Source organism: Rhyacophila brunnea, unplaced genomic scaffold (assembly GCF_057557595.1).
Source record: "Rhyacophila brunnea isolate RB1 unplaced genomic scaffold, BYU_Rbru_1.0 scaffold_13, whole genome shotgun sequence".
NCBI lineage: Eukaryota > Metazoa > Arthropoda > Insecta > Trichoptera > Rhyacophilidae > Rhyacophila > Rhyacophila brunnea.
In genome coordinates this window covers 896,979-915,382 of record NW_028232785.1, presented here as the reverse complement: position 1 = coordinate 915,382, position 18,404 = coordinate 896,979, and the positions used below count along the sequence as shown (strand labels likewise).

The 18,404-nt window shown below is 33.7% G+C and overlaps 1 protein-coding gene and 1 long non-coding RNA gene across 5 annotated transcripts; both read right to left on the bottom strand.

The window, feature by feature from the left end:
- Positions 1 to 5,579: 5,579 nt before the first annotated feature.
- Positions 5,580 to 8,111, bottom strand: LOC147076082 (uncharacterized). The gene is made up of 2 exons (XR_015069535.1): positions 8,014 to 8,111; positions 5,580 to 6,054 (listed from the first exon to the last, which is right to left on the bottom strand). It is a non-coding gene; the product is annotated as an uncharacterized LOC147076082 (long non-coding RNA).
- Positions 8,112 to 8,114: 3 nt separating this feature from the next.
- Positions 8,115 to 16,200, bottom strand: LOC147076081 (RNA polymerase-associated protein CTR9 homolog). 4 transcript variants are annotated; one of them, XM_085941181.1, is made up of 6 exons: positions 15,846 to 16,200; positions 14,240 to 14,334; positions 13,193 to 13,315; positions 12,051 to 12,288; positions 11,548 to 11,820; positions 8,115 to 8,189 (listed from the first exon to the last, which is right to left on the bottom strand). In XM_085941181.1, the coding sequence occupies exons 4-6, from the start codon at positions 12,056 to 12,058 to the stop codon at positions 8,168 to 8,170; spliced, it is 303 nt and encodes a 100-aa protein (XP_085797307.1). In that variant the 5' UTR covers positions 12,059 to 12,288; positions 13,193 to 13,315; positions 14,240 to 14,334; positions 15,846 to 16,200; the 3' UTR covers positions 8,115 to 8,167. The 4 variants fall into 4 exon arrangements, with proteins under 4 accessions (XP_085797307.1, XP_085797309.1, XP_085797308.1 ...); XM_085941183.1 differs by having other exon boundaries at positions 13,200 to 13,315; XM_085941182.1 differs by lacking the exons at positions 14,240 to 14,334; positions 15,846 to 16,200 and adding an exon at positions 13,480 to 13,522.
- Positions 16,201 to 18,404: the final 2,204 nt, after the last annotated feature.

Below are 18,404 nucleotides of genomic sequence, written 5' to 3'. Positions count from 1 at the left end.
CATTGTAGTTATTGATTGGTATATTTTTATATTATAATCAATGACATTTGACACATTTGTTTAGTTGCAAAAAACACCACGGAGTGCGATCATCTATACAAATTTCAAATTTATATGCACCTGTAAACTATCTATGTGGTCGCAGACATGACAATATATTATGGGTAAAAAAGTTTCCTCGTGTGGAGCTTATCAGGCACTATTAGCGATGGGTTCAAGCACAGAACAGATAATAAATAGTAGGTATTCTGATAGGCTATATTCAATACGCTACATTTTGATGCAGGGTTTTGAATATGTGAGTCCTACGAAAAAATGTAACACGCATTATGCAAGTGCAGTAGTGACGTGTGTAAAGTGTTAATGATATTGAGCTACTTTACGAGCTGCTTGTTGGCGATTTTACAATCTGCCTGTAAAGTCTGCCAGTGTCATCATCGAACAAGCTAACAAGCAGATTGTAAACAATCTACCGAGATAAGTTGAAAGCCGGTCAACTTTACACGCTACACGCCGGCGTGTGGGCCAACTGCATTTGCGCAGTAGAGCATAGTGGCGACCTCCCGGTAAAAAAACGAACTACGTTCTGTCAAAAAGCATTCTCTTGTTAGCGTCAATTACATTGAGCTTCTTTACGAGCTGTTTGTTGGCGAATTTATAATCTGCCTGTAAAGTCGCCCAGTGTAATCATCGAAGAAGCTAACATGTTCGATTATTACACTAGGCGACTTTACAGGCAGATTATAAATTCGCCAACAAACAGCTCGTAAAGAAGCTCAATGTAATTGAAGCTATACAAATGTTTGTATCCGGATTGTTTGGATGCATTATTGGCACATCAAACCATTGCTGGACTTCTGTCAGTTTCAAAATCATCTCGTTCACGTTTTACATCCACTTTACGAAGTTTAATTTTATTAACGCAGAAATATCTAAGGCAGTCTTTTGTAATAGTAGGTATCTAGGAAGATTGACTGCCGTGACTATAGACAATTGGCTAAATAAATTAATATCTCGACCATAGACAAAACTTCAATACAACAATAGGTACTCCAACAAGTGAACAGACAGACGCGTCAGTATGAGCACTCTATAGACAAATTACAGGTCATCCATAGACAACGGGAGAGGCGAAAAGTAGGACCAGTCGTGTATGGTATGTATCGGCTTTCATCTTCAGTGGGCAATGGTTGATGATAATCAGTGGCGCGTTTAGGGTGGAAGAGGCCCGACACACGGCCTGATTTCTAGGGCCCATGATAAAAAACAAAATAAATTCATAATATCCAGTTTTTTAATATGTAAAAAATAAAATTTAGTCTCTTACACAATCTTGAAAGACTGAAAATATTAAAATACCAACACAAACATTGTCTATTCTACATAACTTAGGGTTCAAATAGACTATATGACGATCGGGCACATATAATATGCTAAGAGCGTTTTAGTTTCTATGATCAAAAGGTCCATTTACCTGGATCACCCAATGTTAAAACTCCAACTTTTTTTGTGTGCATTTGTTTGTGCATCGTTTGTGCACGATTTTTTTTTGTTTGTGCACCTATAATAACCGAAAAATTCCAATTTCAAATTGGGTGTTCCAGCTAAACGTTGGGTCACCCAATGTTGAAATTTCAACTTTTTTTGAGTGCATTCGTTTGTGCATCGTTAGTGCACGTTTGTGCACGCGTTTATTTCGTTTGTGCACGCACATTAAGGGGGTTATTCGCATTTCAATTTGGGTGACCCAGCTAAATGCTGGATACTTGTGTCACTAAACTTATATTTTTTTCAAAATTTAAATTGTAAGCACTAGTGCGTTGGTAGTTAACGTTAGTGCACGATTCTTTTTTGTCTTTTCATCTGTATTCAGCGCGCTATTTAATTTTTAAGTTTCTATGCAAAACCTGACAGCGTGGGTTTAAAAATATTTCTTTTAGTAAAATTTCTTGTCGCATAGCTAATGCGCAATCCTGCATACTTTTTTATTTTTTTTCTCATATAGTGCGTGAGTTATTTGATATGAAATATTTGATGAACGTTAAGTAGAACCATCCAACAAACTTTTTTAATTTTTTATTAGGTCATCAATTTGACTATTATTAGCTTACGTTTGTGCACGTGCTTTTTTTGTTTTAGAGATTATATCGTGAGAGATATTAGTTCTCTAAATTCAGTGACTTGATACTTGAACAAATAAATTTGCTTTAAAAAATTTTTGTTAAGTGCATACGATTATGTATATTTATGTAAAATTTTAACACGATTTTTCAAATTTTTATCTTTTATATTTACCTAGGAAATTAATTTTGAGTGGCCGTCAAGTTTTAACACCAAACATTTTTTTTCCACATTTTTTAAATGCATACCTTTGAGTAATTTAATTATATGATTTTTCATATATTTTTTATTGTTTTTCCATGTAAATTACGCGAAAAATTCGCATTTTTCCATTTTCACTAAGTACCCTGTCAAAATATCCCGAACAAAAACAACCGCATCCGCATGGATGGTCTGGTCAAAAGAGTTTCGCAAAACAGCCAATACGGCTCCTATCTACCTGTTTTCCATTTATACTAATTGATGATAATCAACATCTTCGTGCTTCAATTTGGAAAGCACCTGCATATATTTTTATTGGTGCGTCGTCAAAATATACTTTGCAAAGCCATTCGCAACAGTTTTAGCTGTCACCAAAAACTGTTTTCATCACTCCAATGTCACAATATAATAATATTATACTATTTATTGTTATTTATCTTACAAATTATTGATGGCTTTCACTGTATCTTTAGACCTCGTGCGTTCATAAATGTTTCGTTATGCATTAATTTATGATGAGCAAGCTTTATATCCAACGCTAGTTACTTTAAAAATCCCAATTTTAAGTACGTTTAATAATAAGACAACCAATAAACAAAATTATAAGTAGTTATTATCCACCTTATCGTTTCGATTGACAGCGTATGAATCATGTATAATTAATAGTTATTAAATATTTGTATTTTGTCATATATTGTCTATGATTATATGTATACTAAGATTGTTGTCGTTGCCTATCATACGTCAAAATCTTCTGTCACATGTGATGCGCCTTTCAGGTTTAGGGTACTGGAAATACTATTTAATACAAGTTTATCCGTCTATTTACCACATCCCTGCTTAAGCAGTTATAGTGGATAATTATTGTTCTCCCTAGAATTTTCCCAGCACCTAGTAACTACATTGAAGTATTCTATGGTAACAATGTCACGATAACTTCGATATTTTTTTCATTTCCTAATACCCATCATTTTCTACACACCCAGTGCCGTGGTCAATATTGATGGATGAGCCATAATGCACCAGCACCTATGCCACATACGCTCCTTGAAAATAACTAGGATGCCATCTGAACTGAGAGAATCATACTCTGTTTAACACTGTCATGAGACTTGTAGCTCTATAGCACACCGGTGCGCCGCTAGACGGTAGGTGTGTCGCGGTGCATTGCTTGCAAAAAAACAAATAATTTTGTATATTATACGATAATTACTTAATAACCAAATTTGCGTACATATAAAAATATATGTTCGGTAATATATTTTAGCACCTGCATGAACTTAATAAAACAATGCAAAGTCAGAATGAAAATAATATATTGACGTGCTCTGATAAACTAGGAGTTAAGACAAGGATCTCTACAAATGTATCAAAGGACCTACCAGACCACCATTAAAAACAAGCAATTAATTTTGGATCCGTCTCAAAAACAATTAACTTTGCAGCAAAAGAAATTTCATCATTACATTCATACAATCAATACGACTGGATTCGAAACCCTTTCGCAACCAATGCCGAAAATTCTATAGAAGCGCTTTCGTTGAAGTTGAATTGAGAAACGATGGGACTCTAAAAACTAAATTTTGCAGATGTTCCATTGGCTATTTTCTGGATTTCGGTTAAAAAAGAATATTCTTGGATTTCCGACAAGGAGTAAGATAAACACAAATTACAAATTTGCTCACATATTAAAAATAATTGACTGCAGCGCTATTTTACTACGCTGGTATTAATAATTTAAAACATTCGATTGTAGGTTACAATAATTATTTATTATTATTGTGTCAATATTCGACAAACAAATATTCTTAACCAGACAACTAACCATAATTCAAGTGGATGTATTAATAAATACAAACATTCAATACCATTAATTTTACCTCAAACACCATTTTAAAAACTCTATTTTAGGGTATCACACTGTCTTTAACCTTAGCGATAGGTAGGGGGGGCAAATATCCTAGTCTGGGGTCCCCCTTCAGGATGTGGGGTCCATGTTTTGGTGTATAAATTGTTTAACATGCGGTGTGTCACTGTCTTCTGTGAAGACCTGTGGTGTGTCGTGGAGAAAAGGTTGCGGGGCACTGATTTACATACCGGTGCAAGTCAGTTTACAGAAAGCCAGGCGGGAACCGCGCCAATTTTTATTGCTGATTTTGGCAAAATTCATGAATACAAAAATGAAAACCTAACCTAACAAATAATCCAGTAGGTATATCAGCTATTTTCAAAATTTGTTTGCCGCTGACTTCCTATAAACCGACAAGAACAACATACCTACCTACCTGCCTGTTTGAAAACACCTCAGAAACATTGGTACTTGAAAAAATATGACACCTGACAGAATTCGAACCTGTATACATTGAATTCTGGCCGATGCGCTTTACCAATTTAGTCACCAGTATTATATCCAATTACGGCATAACTAGCCGTAATGTGACTGAAGCTTTTTACAAATTATGCTAGTATTATTGACCTTTGCGGCTTGGTAAGAATACAATGGGACTCGGCTTCCAGCGGTTCCATTAATCGAGCAGATATGTTTTAAAATTGTGTTTTATGTTCATAAAGAATGTCACCCTCACAAATATTGTGATATAGTATATTCTATAAGATCCCTTTAGAGCAGTGTGGACTCCTCCAAAAGTGCAATTAGTAATATTATCAAGGCCTGAACAAAAACGATGCATGAGTGCGAGTGGGAAAGTATTCGGCACCCTTATAATCTCTGCGACACGATAAAAGGTCTACATATGTTTGAGTTAGTTTCCAAAAGTATCGCCGACAAATTGTGGTAAATCGCTTCAAGTAGCGTCGTAGCTCGTGTTGCTAAATTGCTATTTTTTGTGTTAAACATAGTCATTGGTAAATATTTTTAGTTATTTAAGCAGGAAAGATGGTTTTATGTGTTGTATTAAAATATGGTAGCCGTACTGATAAGCAAAAAGATGGTATTACGCTTCATAGGTAAGTTGATACATGTTCGTGATAATTTATTTGTATATTATTATAGAAAATTATATTTTAATTCTGAGCGTCTAGTGCGAGCACTACCGAAATGGTCTATGGTCTCGAACATTTGTAGACGAATGCGTTCGCTCACCCACAAACCAAACGCATGGCACGCAGCTTCATTTAGCAATGCAACGGGTGGCGTCTAGATGTATCTATAGTCTATAAATATTATGCTCTCTGCGAATATAATAATATTTTATAACAGCTGAGCAAAGGAAAGGGTGAAAAAATGAAATTCAACATTTATCATAAAACATCAATTATTTATTAAAATACTTTAAACTACCTTTCTATTAACAATCATCAATCCAAGAGGTACTTAACTGGGTGGTCGACTTAAACTTAAAAATGTAAGGAGGTGTAACGTGTAATTTCTTTGCTTGGTCTAAATGTATTACAATAAATCATCAATGTTATAAAGGAAAAATCATGAAATTTATGATACAAAAATTAATCAATTTTCTGTGGGTAGGTAGTTACATAGGTAAGTATTGAAAGTAATAAACTTCTGTGACCAATCAAAACGTGGGCGGACATTCTTCTCAGGATGAGCATCATGGTGTAGAGTAGAGAGCCGTTACAAGGCCCAACTCGTCTGGCTCGTAGCAAAGCTATATTGGCTTCCTGGAGTCGATTCGCATACGACACAGCTCGGGCCATGTAAATCAAATCATCCACATTATGGTGAGCGTGGAATTTGTTCAAACAATTCTCATACTGCAAACAAAAAAGCATTGATAAGATTAAGCAAGCGTGTACAGAAATAAACAGAATATTACTTAAAGTATATGCTGTATAAACGTATACTACGTAGTCAACAATTTATTGTTTTTACATTTCATTGCTTGTTTGACCATTAGATGGGTGAGCAGCACATTGCATAGAAAGCCTTGGGGCATAGATAGCAGTGGTGAAGGGTGGAGGTAGGCTGTTAAGAACTGCCATAAATAGTGCACATTAAACTTTGTCAGTCATGCATATTTTTTTCATTGAAATAAGACAACTTACAGATGGTGTTGGGTTAGTTTTTAAAATTCAATTAAACCCTGCGAAAACAAGTCTTTTACAGATTAACATCCACATAGACTTTTTTGGAATACACTTTTTTTATCCCAAATTGCTCCATGAGATTTAGTCGATCACCCTTGTCATATAGATACACATATTTCGGACCATGAATTGGATCTACAATATGGCTGCTGCTCGCTATAAAGACGTGCTTGGTGAATTGTGTGAATCTCTAAACTGTTTTACAAGTTTCACAATGCAGATAATAAACACCTCTTCTCTGAAGTGTATATTGATCTATCTAGTATCAACGATGAAACAAAGACAGATGACAAAATGACTAAGATGGTTATACATAATTATTATATCTTTAAAAATGAAAGTTTATGTCTTGTATATTAATAAAAAATGGGATCAGACTGCTCTAATTAAATCCAAGCTTCGATGTCATCTGGGAATTGATCAGTGACTTTCTTGAGATGTGCACGAGCTACATCTCGTTAAGATTGAAAGGTAGATTTAGCGTATAGTGATCCAAGAATTTTTATTATCTCGTAGTTCTTTGGTTGAGCCTTTATGACATTTTTGAAACATTGGGAGGCCCAGTGAAGGAATAATTGTTGAATACAATAAAACAACTTAATATATTTATACATTGGCTTTGCATGAATTATTTAAATTCGCCCACCATACAGTATTAACAATAATAATTACAACATTATAATAATATAGACTAGAACATAAATTTCAGTCCTCATACTTGATAAAAAAATAAGAAAAAACTCGGCAATAAAGTTGGATGGCAAAATTAAAAAGTGGTCACGATCCTCAGCCATGAGTGAACGACCAAGAAGAAGAATGTATGTGGCAGTAAAGAATTATGGACCGAGAAAAATGGAGGAAGCTAAGGGAGGCCTTCATCCAACTGTAGATCGACCCCGGCTGATGATGATGACTTGATAAAAAGCTTAGTGCCCATACGCACTTGCGGCAGGCCGCTTCGCGGCTAGCCGCATATCAGTTTTTGTATGCCGGCTAGCCGCAGCGGCCTGTCAGAAGTGCGTATGGGTGAACAAAACAATTATTGTAAAGCAATTTTCTTAAGTGGTGAATACCAGGTCATATTCTATTATATACAAATTTTGATTCATAGATAGCATAAGGATCTCTTCGAATTTTCGTACTGACATACTAGTACTTTTTAATAGTTTAAATTAAATTATAGATTCTTCAAGATGTTACACAAGATTTAACAATGAAACATTCATCAATCTTCCATACATAACTCGAAACAGGTTCAGAAACAAACCTAATTGATAAAAATGTTAGAACATGACATGGGAATCAACCCTAGATTTATCGCATGCCAGCTGAGTCAGCTTGAGAAGATCCAAGATTTTTCGAATGGGTATTTTACTGAGGCTGTTCCAAGTTAACTATTTTCAATGAAGACTGTTACATTCTTAAATCACGTGTATTATTTAGGAATATCAACTGTTAAGCTGTGGACCCAATAGGTTGAGCAAACGATCAATTATATTTCTTGTAAAAAATATCTGTTATGAGACCTCTTCATGAGGCAGCCGAGATCCACATCGGATTGTAGAGCCAGTAAAAAATATATTTTTAACTGTACGCCTATACAAATATGATATAAAATATACATACATTCTCTGAATCCCCTCGATAAAATGATATACATCTGCTCGAGGCCAAAGTGCGGCAGGACAAATGCAGAAAGTGCAAACTGCGTAGCCTGGTCGCGGTTACTCGTGCAAGTTAGTAACAGTTCTCCGCACACAACCCCCGATTCTCTGTGTTGTTATTGGACTTGGATTGTAACCCTGAAAACAAATTACAAGACAACTGAATGAACTGAACTGAGAAAAATTTTCACCCTGCTGAATTAAGCGGATAGACAAGGTTCTTGAATTACTATTATGATTACTAGATAGATGGAGCAATGAGATCTTTTTAAAATTTATGTAGAAAGGATTTTATTCTTTTCGTCATAAATTTCATTTCATACTCATGTGATATATGAAATTTATATCATAATATTTACATTAAGACTCAGCTGAACAGGAACAAGGTCATTCATAGTTTAGTCAGAAATAAACCTCAGCGTTGAAAGGACGTCATTTTAATTCAGTCTAACCTCAAAAACCTCTAACCATCGGGGATTTATTTTAAGAAACGCAATAATTATTAATTACAATTCTCGGTCGAACGAATATCATTATTATTATTCCCTTCAAACATAACATGTATGCGACGTAACCTGAAGCCCGCCGAACGAATACAGGGCTGTCAAAAAATTTAAAGTTAAAAATAGCTTACTGTACAGATGGAATAATTACATACTTCCAAGCGTCAAACGGCATACAACATTCATCTAAAATAATTATGAAAAGACTAGCTGATTATGTTATGTTATTTTTGTATTGTTCTTATTTTTTTGCTTATCAAAATATTTCACACATTATCTGATGATGTGTATTTTGGATATATCGTAATATGTATCTGGTCTCATTAAAATTGCTATTAAGTTGATATAACATAGGAAAATCTGTAAATCATTAAAATGTTAATTTCGTTATAGTTTTTAATTAAACCGGTGCAATTACATATTAGATTTAAACACTGTTGTACTGTGTGACTTTTATAATATCAGATAAAACTGTAGGATGTCAGCAAAAGAGTAAACAAAACCCAGCTCATGGGATAACCGAATGGTAAGCAACTGTATATATTATATTTTCCCGCCAAATTGCACACAATTAAAAACAATTTATCATAAAAACAAGTAAGACGTCTTCGACAGCCCTGGGTGATTGATTCGATAAAGTCGGCAGTTTTTTTTGTCTTGTTCTCTGCGATCGCTAGCTTTGAATAAAAAAAATCTATGGGTGACCATTTTTTATGAGTATAAATTATTTCTTGCATTGGCTTTTATTAATTAATTATTATTGTACCTACCAACTAAAAGTAAAGTTGCGTTACTTGTTTGTAAAAGTGTCAGACTAAATTAATTAAACTAATCGGGTAAGTAATAAAAAGTCATTAATTGAGTTAGCATTTACTTGGTAGAATTCCATTTTAAAAGAAATGAAAATATAATTAATTATATTTTCATTTCTTTTAATAAAAAGTCACTTTCTTTTATAATAAACAGACATCACTATATTAATTTTTTTTTAAATATGCATTAGAATTAAACAATATGTACCCATTTTTTTTTAAATAGTTATGTAATAGGTCTTACATATTCAAAATAAATACTATTCATTAATAATGTTTTTTGGATAGCACATGAAATAAAGATGTAGGTAGATATGTATTTCAACATCCTCTCGGACAATTTCAGGTTAAAACGTTATTAATATATTATTATTAAGTTTATATCGTGGCTATCCATCATATTGGTTGCAATGTTTTCCACCAAACACCTGATTAACAAATTGAATTTAGTAACATTTACGTATATTAGAAGATATCATTTTTTGGTCACCCCATATTTTATACACTTTGACAGTGTTATGATTTAAATTAAATAAGAGATCATTATTATTACTTTAGACCAAAGCATTGTCGGCGACCTTTGCATATTACCAGTAGAGCAACAATTCCGGACCACATGTAAAAAAATCATATTTTCAATTCTCAAGGGCAATTCTGTAGAGCGTCCCCTTAAGTATGTAATTTTATTAATCAGACATAATTATAGGTTCATATAATTTCTTCATGTTTTCTTTACAGACTTAACGGCCCACATGCTCAGCATAGGTAAAAATGGAGCTTTTATGGTATTCTTTTTCTTTTTTCTTTCGACCATGTCCGATCCTAATAGGATCATAAATGGGCCTCCACAGAGTAGAGGTTTGTATTGACAGATTTTGTTTTTAGGAGAAATGGATGTCAGCCATTTGCTCAACCTATTAGGTATATTCAGAGCATAATCCTGGACATTCCTTAAACGTTTTAGATAATCTATTTATATAATTTTGAAGCCTTATTATCCTTTATATTTATTTTAAACATTTGATGACTGCATAAAGTATTTTTATTACATAAAATAGTATTTTTTTAAACTTTTCGCTCTAATGTTTTAGAATATAGTCATATTTCGGTACATCCATGTGCAGTGGTATTAATATTTTTTAGATTCATTATTTTTTAAACGCATTTACAAAACCATTAGTAAAATTAATGTTAACATTATATAGTGACATATTTACGATAAAAAATTATATTTAATAATCTTTGTGATCCCAAATTTAACAAAAATTAGGCATTTTATTATTAAAAAATTGGCACGATTAACACATTTGAAGATAATTCTAAAGATACTAATTATAAGCTATGTCTTTGACCATTCAAATGTGATAAACATTCTACGAATAATGTTTGCTTTATAATAATTATTGACCTAAGAATAAGGTACTATTTTTTGAAATACGCCATATTTATTGGCATTTCCCAGTGGTTAAGCTACAACATACGGCCGTAGCTATAAATTGACAAATGATAAATGAAGTAGGGAGTAAGATCATGGTAATGCCCGTGTTTGAACATGTACCGATTTAAAAAAATATTTTTTTTCGGTTAGGTTAGATTATGGTTATGGCTACGGTCGTATGTTGTGGCTTAGCCACTGGGAAATGCCAATAGAAATGGCGTATTTCAAAATAATACTACCTTATTCTTAGGTCAATAATTATTATAAAGCAAACATTATTCGTAGAATGTTTATCAGTTGTGTGATTCATGCGCACTAGAAATCGTATCTGTGGATGATCAGTGTTAAATTATTGTTACACTATAATGGTTTTTCATTGGAAAAAATATTTTAAATATAAAATATTTTTTTTATGAGAAATGGATGTTTAGCCACTTGCATTACCAATTGGATCCAGAGTCATGAGTCATGACTATTTAGAATTTGAATATAAGATAGATAATGCAAAATTGCACTTGGCACATGGCATTCATCCGTAAATCAACAAAACTTAAAAAAACATGAGAATTAATGGATCTTTGATGAAATATGCAAACTCAATTTTGAAAAATTCTAGATATTCATTTTAACTGAATATTTAAAATATTATATTGAACTATTTTAAATGAGAGATGAGTATATTCTCATTTCACAGATTGACGTTTGCTGTGAAAAATATTTAAAACAATGTAAGTATCCCAAACCTTGCTTTATCCTGATTATTTAGCTTCATAAAGCAATGGCCCATGCCGAAACGGAGACGGAGAACAGCCAGGCGGTTGGGGTTGATTCTCAGAGTTTCCCTGTAGAAGCCGAGAGCGCTGCGGTAGTCTTTTTTATTGAAAGCGATGCACACTTTCCAGAACAGCGAGGGGATGTTGTTGGAAGATTGATTCACCACAAAATTGAATTGCGCATCCACCGTCCACCACTTTATCACCCTCCAACAAGCACAAGTATGCTCGGCCCAAAAGATTCTGCAAAAAAAAAAAATACAGATGTACAGCATTTTCGCCGGTAAAGTAAATTCGGCTGTTGTATAATGAAAAATCAGTTGTTTTCATTTTGTTTTTCCAAGTCATGTTGTGAATGGATTGAACTTGTAAATTGTAAAGTTCACTTCATATTATTATATATAAAGAAATTTGAACAAAATTTGACTAGGTTGAATAAAATAGGTAATGAAAGTGGGTAGGTATCGTCTTACATGATCATACATGATGATTTTGTCGGCAGTGGTGTATAGGTTTGCGGCTTTGGTGAACAGATCCCGTTTCATGTTTATATTCTTTTCATGGTTAGCTTCCTGCACGCAGTATGTGGCGAGCATGTCCAGGCACCGCATCTGATCTTTCTCCGAGTTAGAATAATCGATGTTGGCCGCGGTGCGGCCCGCATCCAAGATTTTAATGAAGTCATCAGTTCTTTTTGTTTACGTACGGCACCTGTATAGAATACAAACATTTATATGAGAATACGCAATTTGAAAAAATGAAAGGACCCTCGCAAACGATGCTAATAGAAATCAAGATCCGACAGGTCCCATCCATTCATTCAAATATCATTCTCTCTGGACATAAAAATGTGGATAAATGTGGTTGAAAAATTAACCCTGCCTACATCGCAATAAGGGTTATTGTTGTACATTTCTTTCCGAAACGCTAATATATATATTATATTGTAGCAAGTAGTTAAATATTAACTTTACCCACATTGCAAAAAAAGGATTATTCGAGATTTTTGAAAGATGTCTTTGACCTATTCTGCAAAACTTGCCCACTTTAATATTGTGATTTTGTATGAAACGGTGTATTATCATGGTACTTATATCAATGTATACAAACGAGTAAGTTTTAATACCGGCTCGGTTATTGTAACTTGGTTTCTATGGGGCACTATTTCTTTCAAAAAGTTTGAAACGCCATATGATTAGCAAGGTCTTTTTTCATTGAGGCATGACCATAATAGATTAAATTGGATTAGAAATCATGCATTCTTGCACGCCAATCGAGATATCGGGAAGATTCTACAGGTGTCACTCTTTGCACAGCTATGAAAAACGCCCAATGTTCGGTACACCATGGTATACGCTCGACTATGTGTGTCGAGACGTGGTGGTTGGCGATGGAGAAAAGCAAACACCAGAGAGTAATCATTACCCATAAAAATTGATTGAAAAAGTATTCATGTAGTTATTTAGTAAAATATTAATATACCTACTCAAAAGGGTTCGCCATCCAGATTATAATTGATAGTTTTTTTTTCTACAATAGACTGTTTACCCTAGGAAATTGATGGTGACATTCTAACTTCATTACATTCCATGCGTAAAATCTTATAAGTACTTACTACTTACGCCAACATTGACATTGACCCAGATGATAAGTGGGATCTCTCTAGGCGAAGAATACTGAGTATTTTTTTTCATCTCATGCGGTAGGTAATAATTGTTCAGGATCCAACTTCGATCACCTAAAAACAATTTAGATTAGGCAAACGACATTGGTTACGTCACATGTCATAAAATGAAGTAAAATCACATCACAAAACTTTAGCTAGTTCAATGTAATAATTATAACGAAACTATACATTCAAAACACTACATTATTATAAAATAAGTGATGGTTTATCTTTACACTATTATCAAAAATCAAAATGTTTCGAAGTCGCATGACCAGGCACCTGCTGTAGGTACGAGGAACTAAAGAATGACGTCATTACATTTTAAGCTACTAGAGCAGTGTTGCCATCTTTTCAAAGTGTAATTATAGTACAGAGCCTCCAAAATTATAGTATTTGGGGAAAAAATATAGTACGCGTTGTCATCTGATGAAAATGTGTAGGTTTTTTGTTTCTAAGAAAAAAAATAACGGAGAATTTGAGAAACTCCGAGACCCCTTTTTATTTAGGTACCTCTTGCCACCAGAAAATGCTTGCCTTCCGAAGAATTCAATAAATTTCATTTTAAACCAAAAGCAAGGGAATTTTTTACGTTTTTCGAGCATTTCTTTATTAATTCATCATGGGCACTTCTGAATCGATTATAACCGCTGTATGTCAAAGATTAGTTTTTTGTTTTGTTGTGCCAAAGAAGTATAACTTCTAACGTGCGTAGATCATTAGGTAAGTACACACACCGATTTTTCCAAGTTCTCCAAATCTTATAATATTGCGAAATTATAGTAGGTACTTTGCACCAATTTATCGAACGGAAATATCGAAATTTTAGTACTTTTTACATATTTCTTCCGATATTCAAAATTATAGTATTTTGGGCGTACTATACCTATTTTATATCGTACATAGTACTCGGACCAAAATTATAGTACAAATACTATAATTATAGTACGGTTGGCAACACTGTACTAGAGTAAAAAATAATTGCGCTGTACTTACCCGTGTTATGGGAATTCACCGTCTTCGAGCTGCATTAGAAAACTTGGGATGCCCCGTAAGGAATTATTGCTTTGCCGTAATCTATTTTCACATTGCTGCAAAATTCATAATATATTATATTTTCATATAACGAATAATCGTCAACTTAACCCTTTGTCTATTGTACGGTATAACGATACGCTACGGCCTACGCCAATCGATGTATGAAGCTTCTCTAAGTAACATAGAAAAATAATGAATCATTTCAGCGTATAGGCATGTGGGGCTTATAAAATTTATATCAGAAATACGACTTGGAAGTTAAAGGCTTAAAATAGTATACGATCACTTCGTTATAGTTTTTTAGATCTGCTAACACATAAACAGTAAAAAATAATGATTCATATTATAACACAGCATAATAATTATTAATTACCTATTAATGATTTGCTGTATTTTTTGCCTAACAACGATATTATGGGTCAATGAGAAATGGGACCAGTCTCAGGAAATAAAAACTACAATTGAGATCGCAAGGAGCGCCTTTCTCAAAATGAGACGCCTCCTTAGCAATCGAGATCTTAACCTAGGTCTGAGACTGCGTATGGTACGTTGTTATGTGCTCTCAATTCTTTTCTATGGCATGGAAGTATGGACGCTAAACCAAGAGATGTCACGGAGACTTAAAGCTTTCGAGATGTGGCTGTATAGACGCATCCTCAAAATTCCTTGGACTGACCGGGTGACAAATGTTGAAGTTCTCAATCGAATGGGGAAGGACCGAGAAATTCTACGTAGTATCAAAACCAGGAAACTACAATACCTCGACCACATTATGAGAGGACACATATACAGCATTCACCAACTTGTCATTCAAGGAAAGATCAATGGGAAGCGTAGCAGAGGACGGCGCCGCATTTCGTGGCTTAATAACCTCCGTGATTGGTACGAGTGCAGCTCCACCGAACTGTTCCGGGTAGCATACGACAAAGATAAGATCGCCTTGATGGTGGTCGACCTCCGCTAGGGGATGGCACAATAAGAAGAAGATAGGTACCTATCTCTATAAGGTTTATAGATTTTTAATAACACAGGTTTTCAATACGCCGTAAAAAATCAAATTATATGTGGGTACTTATAATATAAGTATTATTATAATTTAGGTAACTATTCTATTCATACATATACTGCATTCCTAATCGCTGAAAAGCCTCAATTAAAATAAAGACTCAACTCGGTGTTGTCGGCAAGTTAGGTACCTAGGTACCTATATCTCGCCTTAATGCCCTTAATCAATCTAATATTACGTTCAAAGCTGACTGGAAGAACGAAATAATGAGTTTAATAATTCTGTGAAGATAAAAAAACAGGAAGATCGCCTCTCTTCTAATTATAGCAAGGAATCAATCATTTTGAGGCTGCTGTTGAGAGATGTCCCAAGACTACAAAATGTTATAAAGGTTTTCGCAACGCCATTTTTTCATTGTACCTAGTCACCCAAGCATTTTGAACCTATAAGATACCTAGACGAAATAATAGGTATAGCTTGCCAGCGATTATTATTAACCAATGCCCATACAGGTCACATTAAGTGAAAAAAATGTATGATAGGTAGGTACCTACCTACCATTTATTAGTAATCGAGTGGCAATAGTCGTGCATGATTATCATTTTTGAGGTTTTTACGCCGAATATGTATAATATGTAGGTACATATCTATTTCTATGTATTTAATTAATACATAGATATGGTGCTTTTATTTATGAATTGGTCATAGCATAGTAGTTGGCCGTTTCAACTTTTGGTTGATAAAATAAGGTGTCAGTCATTATTTTATTACGTCGTCTGTTGATATGTATAGCTTGGTCTCCATTTTCATACAGAAAAACTTGAACCAAAATTATTCCCTGTGATTTTTTAAAAAAAGTTATTGGTGAAGACAAATACAAACACTTCAAAATGATAAACACCAGAAAGGCTGTGAAGACACCCCAAAAAATTATAACTTGTTTCAATATTGTGGAGTTATTTTAAAACATCAGAAAATGAAAAGACCAGAGCAGCATTAAATTTCACTGCCATAAGGTAACAGCTTCTACTATGCAAATATACAATAATATTGATGTACCTACTACCTATCGTTACCTTACTTTGAAAAGGTTCTAACTGACATTTTGGCCTAAAATGACTTTTTGGTATGAAAAGGTTCCATTAGCCATATTCTATCATATACATTCATTTCAGAGACATCTATTGTCAAATATGGGAATTAGCAGTATTCCGGAGTTCTATCTACACGTTTTTTTTTCATAAATATATTTTACAAGGTTCTAAAATACTATGGAACTATTTAGTATTGACTGACAATAAAAACACACACAGCAATTTTATTTGAAAAGGTTGTATCGTCCGGTTGAACTTTCTTCACTCTATGATTAGTATGTGTTTGACAGTTCTCTATCGATGGTCATAGTTGAAAGTCGTTTTACGTTCGTTCAATCAATCAAGAGTTTATTATAATTCTGTTGTATAATAACTACGTACCTACTTATAAGTAATAAGAGTTGTAATAAGTAATAATAATATTGTGGAACAATTCTGTGTATTCTGCCACTACAAAAAATACGAATAAAAGAGACGATGGAATTTTCAAATGGACTAGTTTCTTTGCCATGCTCTTATGAATCAAATAGTAATAATGGTTCTAATGATTGCATCCTCGACATTACACCGGATAATAAAAACAGGTGCGTAAATTAAATGAACATATATATAATTCATTACTTTTAAAGTCTAAATTAATGAGATAAATGAAACATAACCTCTAAACATTGTTTTCGAAATTGTGCTCGCAAACGTCATGTTTTGTTTCTAGAGTAAGTACTAGTAGGTACTATTTATTGTTCATAAAAATCGATGCGGCCTTGTAATCCAGTGCATAAGGTGCTGGATATTCATCTGGAGGTTCCGGGTTCGATTCCCGCTGAGGTCACAATATAATTATGTAATTTTCTCAAAGCCTGGATTTTTGTATTTGTTTCTATTCTATTACTAGCTACTGTTTCATTACACTACATTGGGCCTCATGGTCTGTTTAGTGTTAAAAAAATACAATATGATATGTATATATATATATATTTTCTAAACATTTTGAATCTTATGTTAATTAAGCTATTACTTCCATTATATATTAAGTATTTCTTCATTGAAATACATTTTACCAGTAAATTTAAGATGAATTTGACAACATTATTTTATATTTGTTTTAGATTAGATGTAACTAATAATGACACACCACATCCAGAGGCCTTGTCTCCAGACACTCCAATTATTATAATTGAAGAAATCATCATACTGCCATCAGGTTCTTCTGAATTGCCGTTGATCTCAGATACTGATCGTATTCAAACTACATCACCTATACCTGGACAAATAGATGCTGAAGAAAACATGACTCCGAAAAAGAAATGCCGTAAGCGAGTGGCTAATCCCAGTAAATGGCACTGCAATGTTGCAAAAAAAAATTGTCAGGCTGGGGAAGCCTACAAAAATACCCGCGGAAAACTTATCCCTAAAAAAAATTTAAGAACCGTTAAAAACTGCATTGAATCGTGTTTATTTAAATGTAGTAAAAACATTACAGCTGAAGAAAGAACACAATTATTCAATTCGTTTTACTCATTAAATGCTAATGAGTAAAAGCACTTCTATTTGAACACAACAAAACGAACATTAACGAAACGTGTTAGTAGAGATGACTCTGGAGAAAAATCTCGTCGACAATATTCATTTGAATATTTTTTCATAGTTAAGACAGAGCAAATCAGAGTCTGTAAATCATTTTATTTAAGCACGCTTTCAATATCTCAAAAGCCAATTTATACCGTTCATCTTCAAAAAAGCTTGTCAAATACTCCGAAACTTGATGGAAGGGGTTTATCGGATAAAAGTATCCATAAACTACCAGAGGAACAAAAAATAAAAGTTCGTGAACATATAAACTCCTACCCTCGTGTAGAATCACACTACTGCCGAGCGACAACGACTAAAAAATACCTGGAGTCAAATCTAAATATAGCAAAGATGTACGAGATGTACAAAAGCCTCGCTATCACTGACAATTTTAATCCAGTTAAGGAGTCTATGTATCGAAAAATGTTTCTCACAGAGTTTAATTTAGATTTTC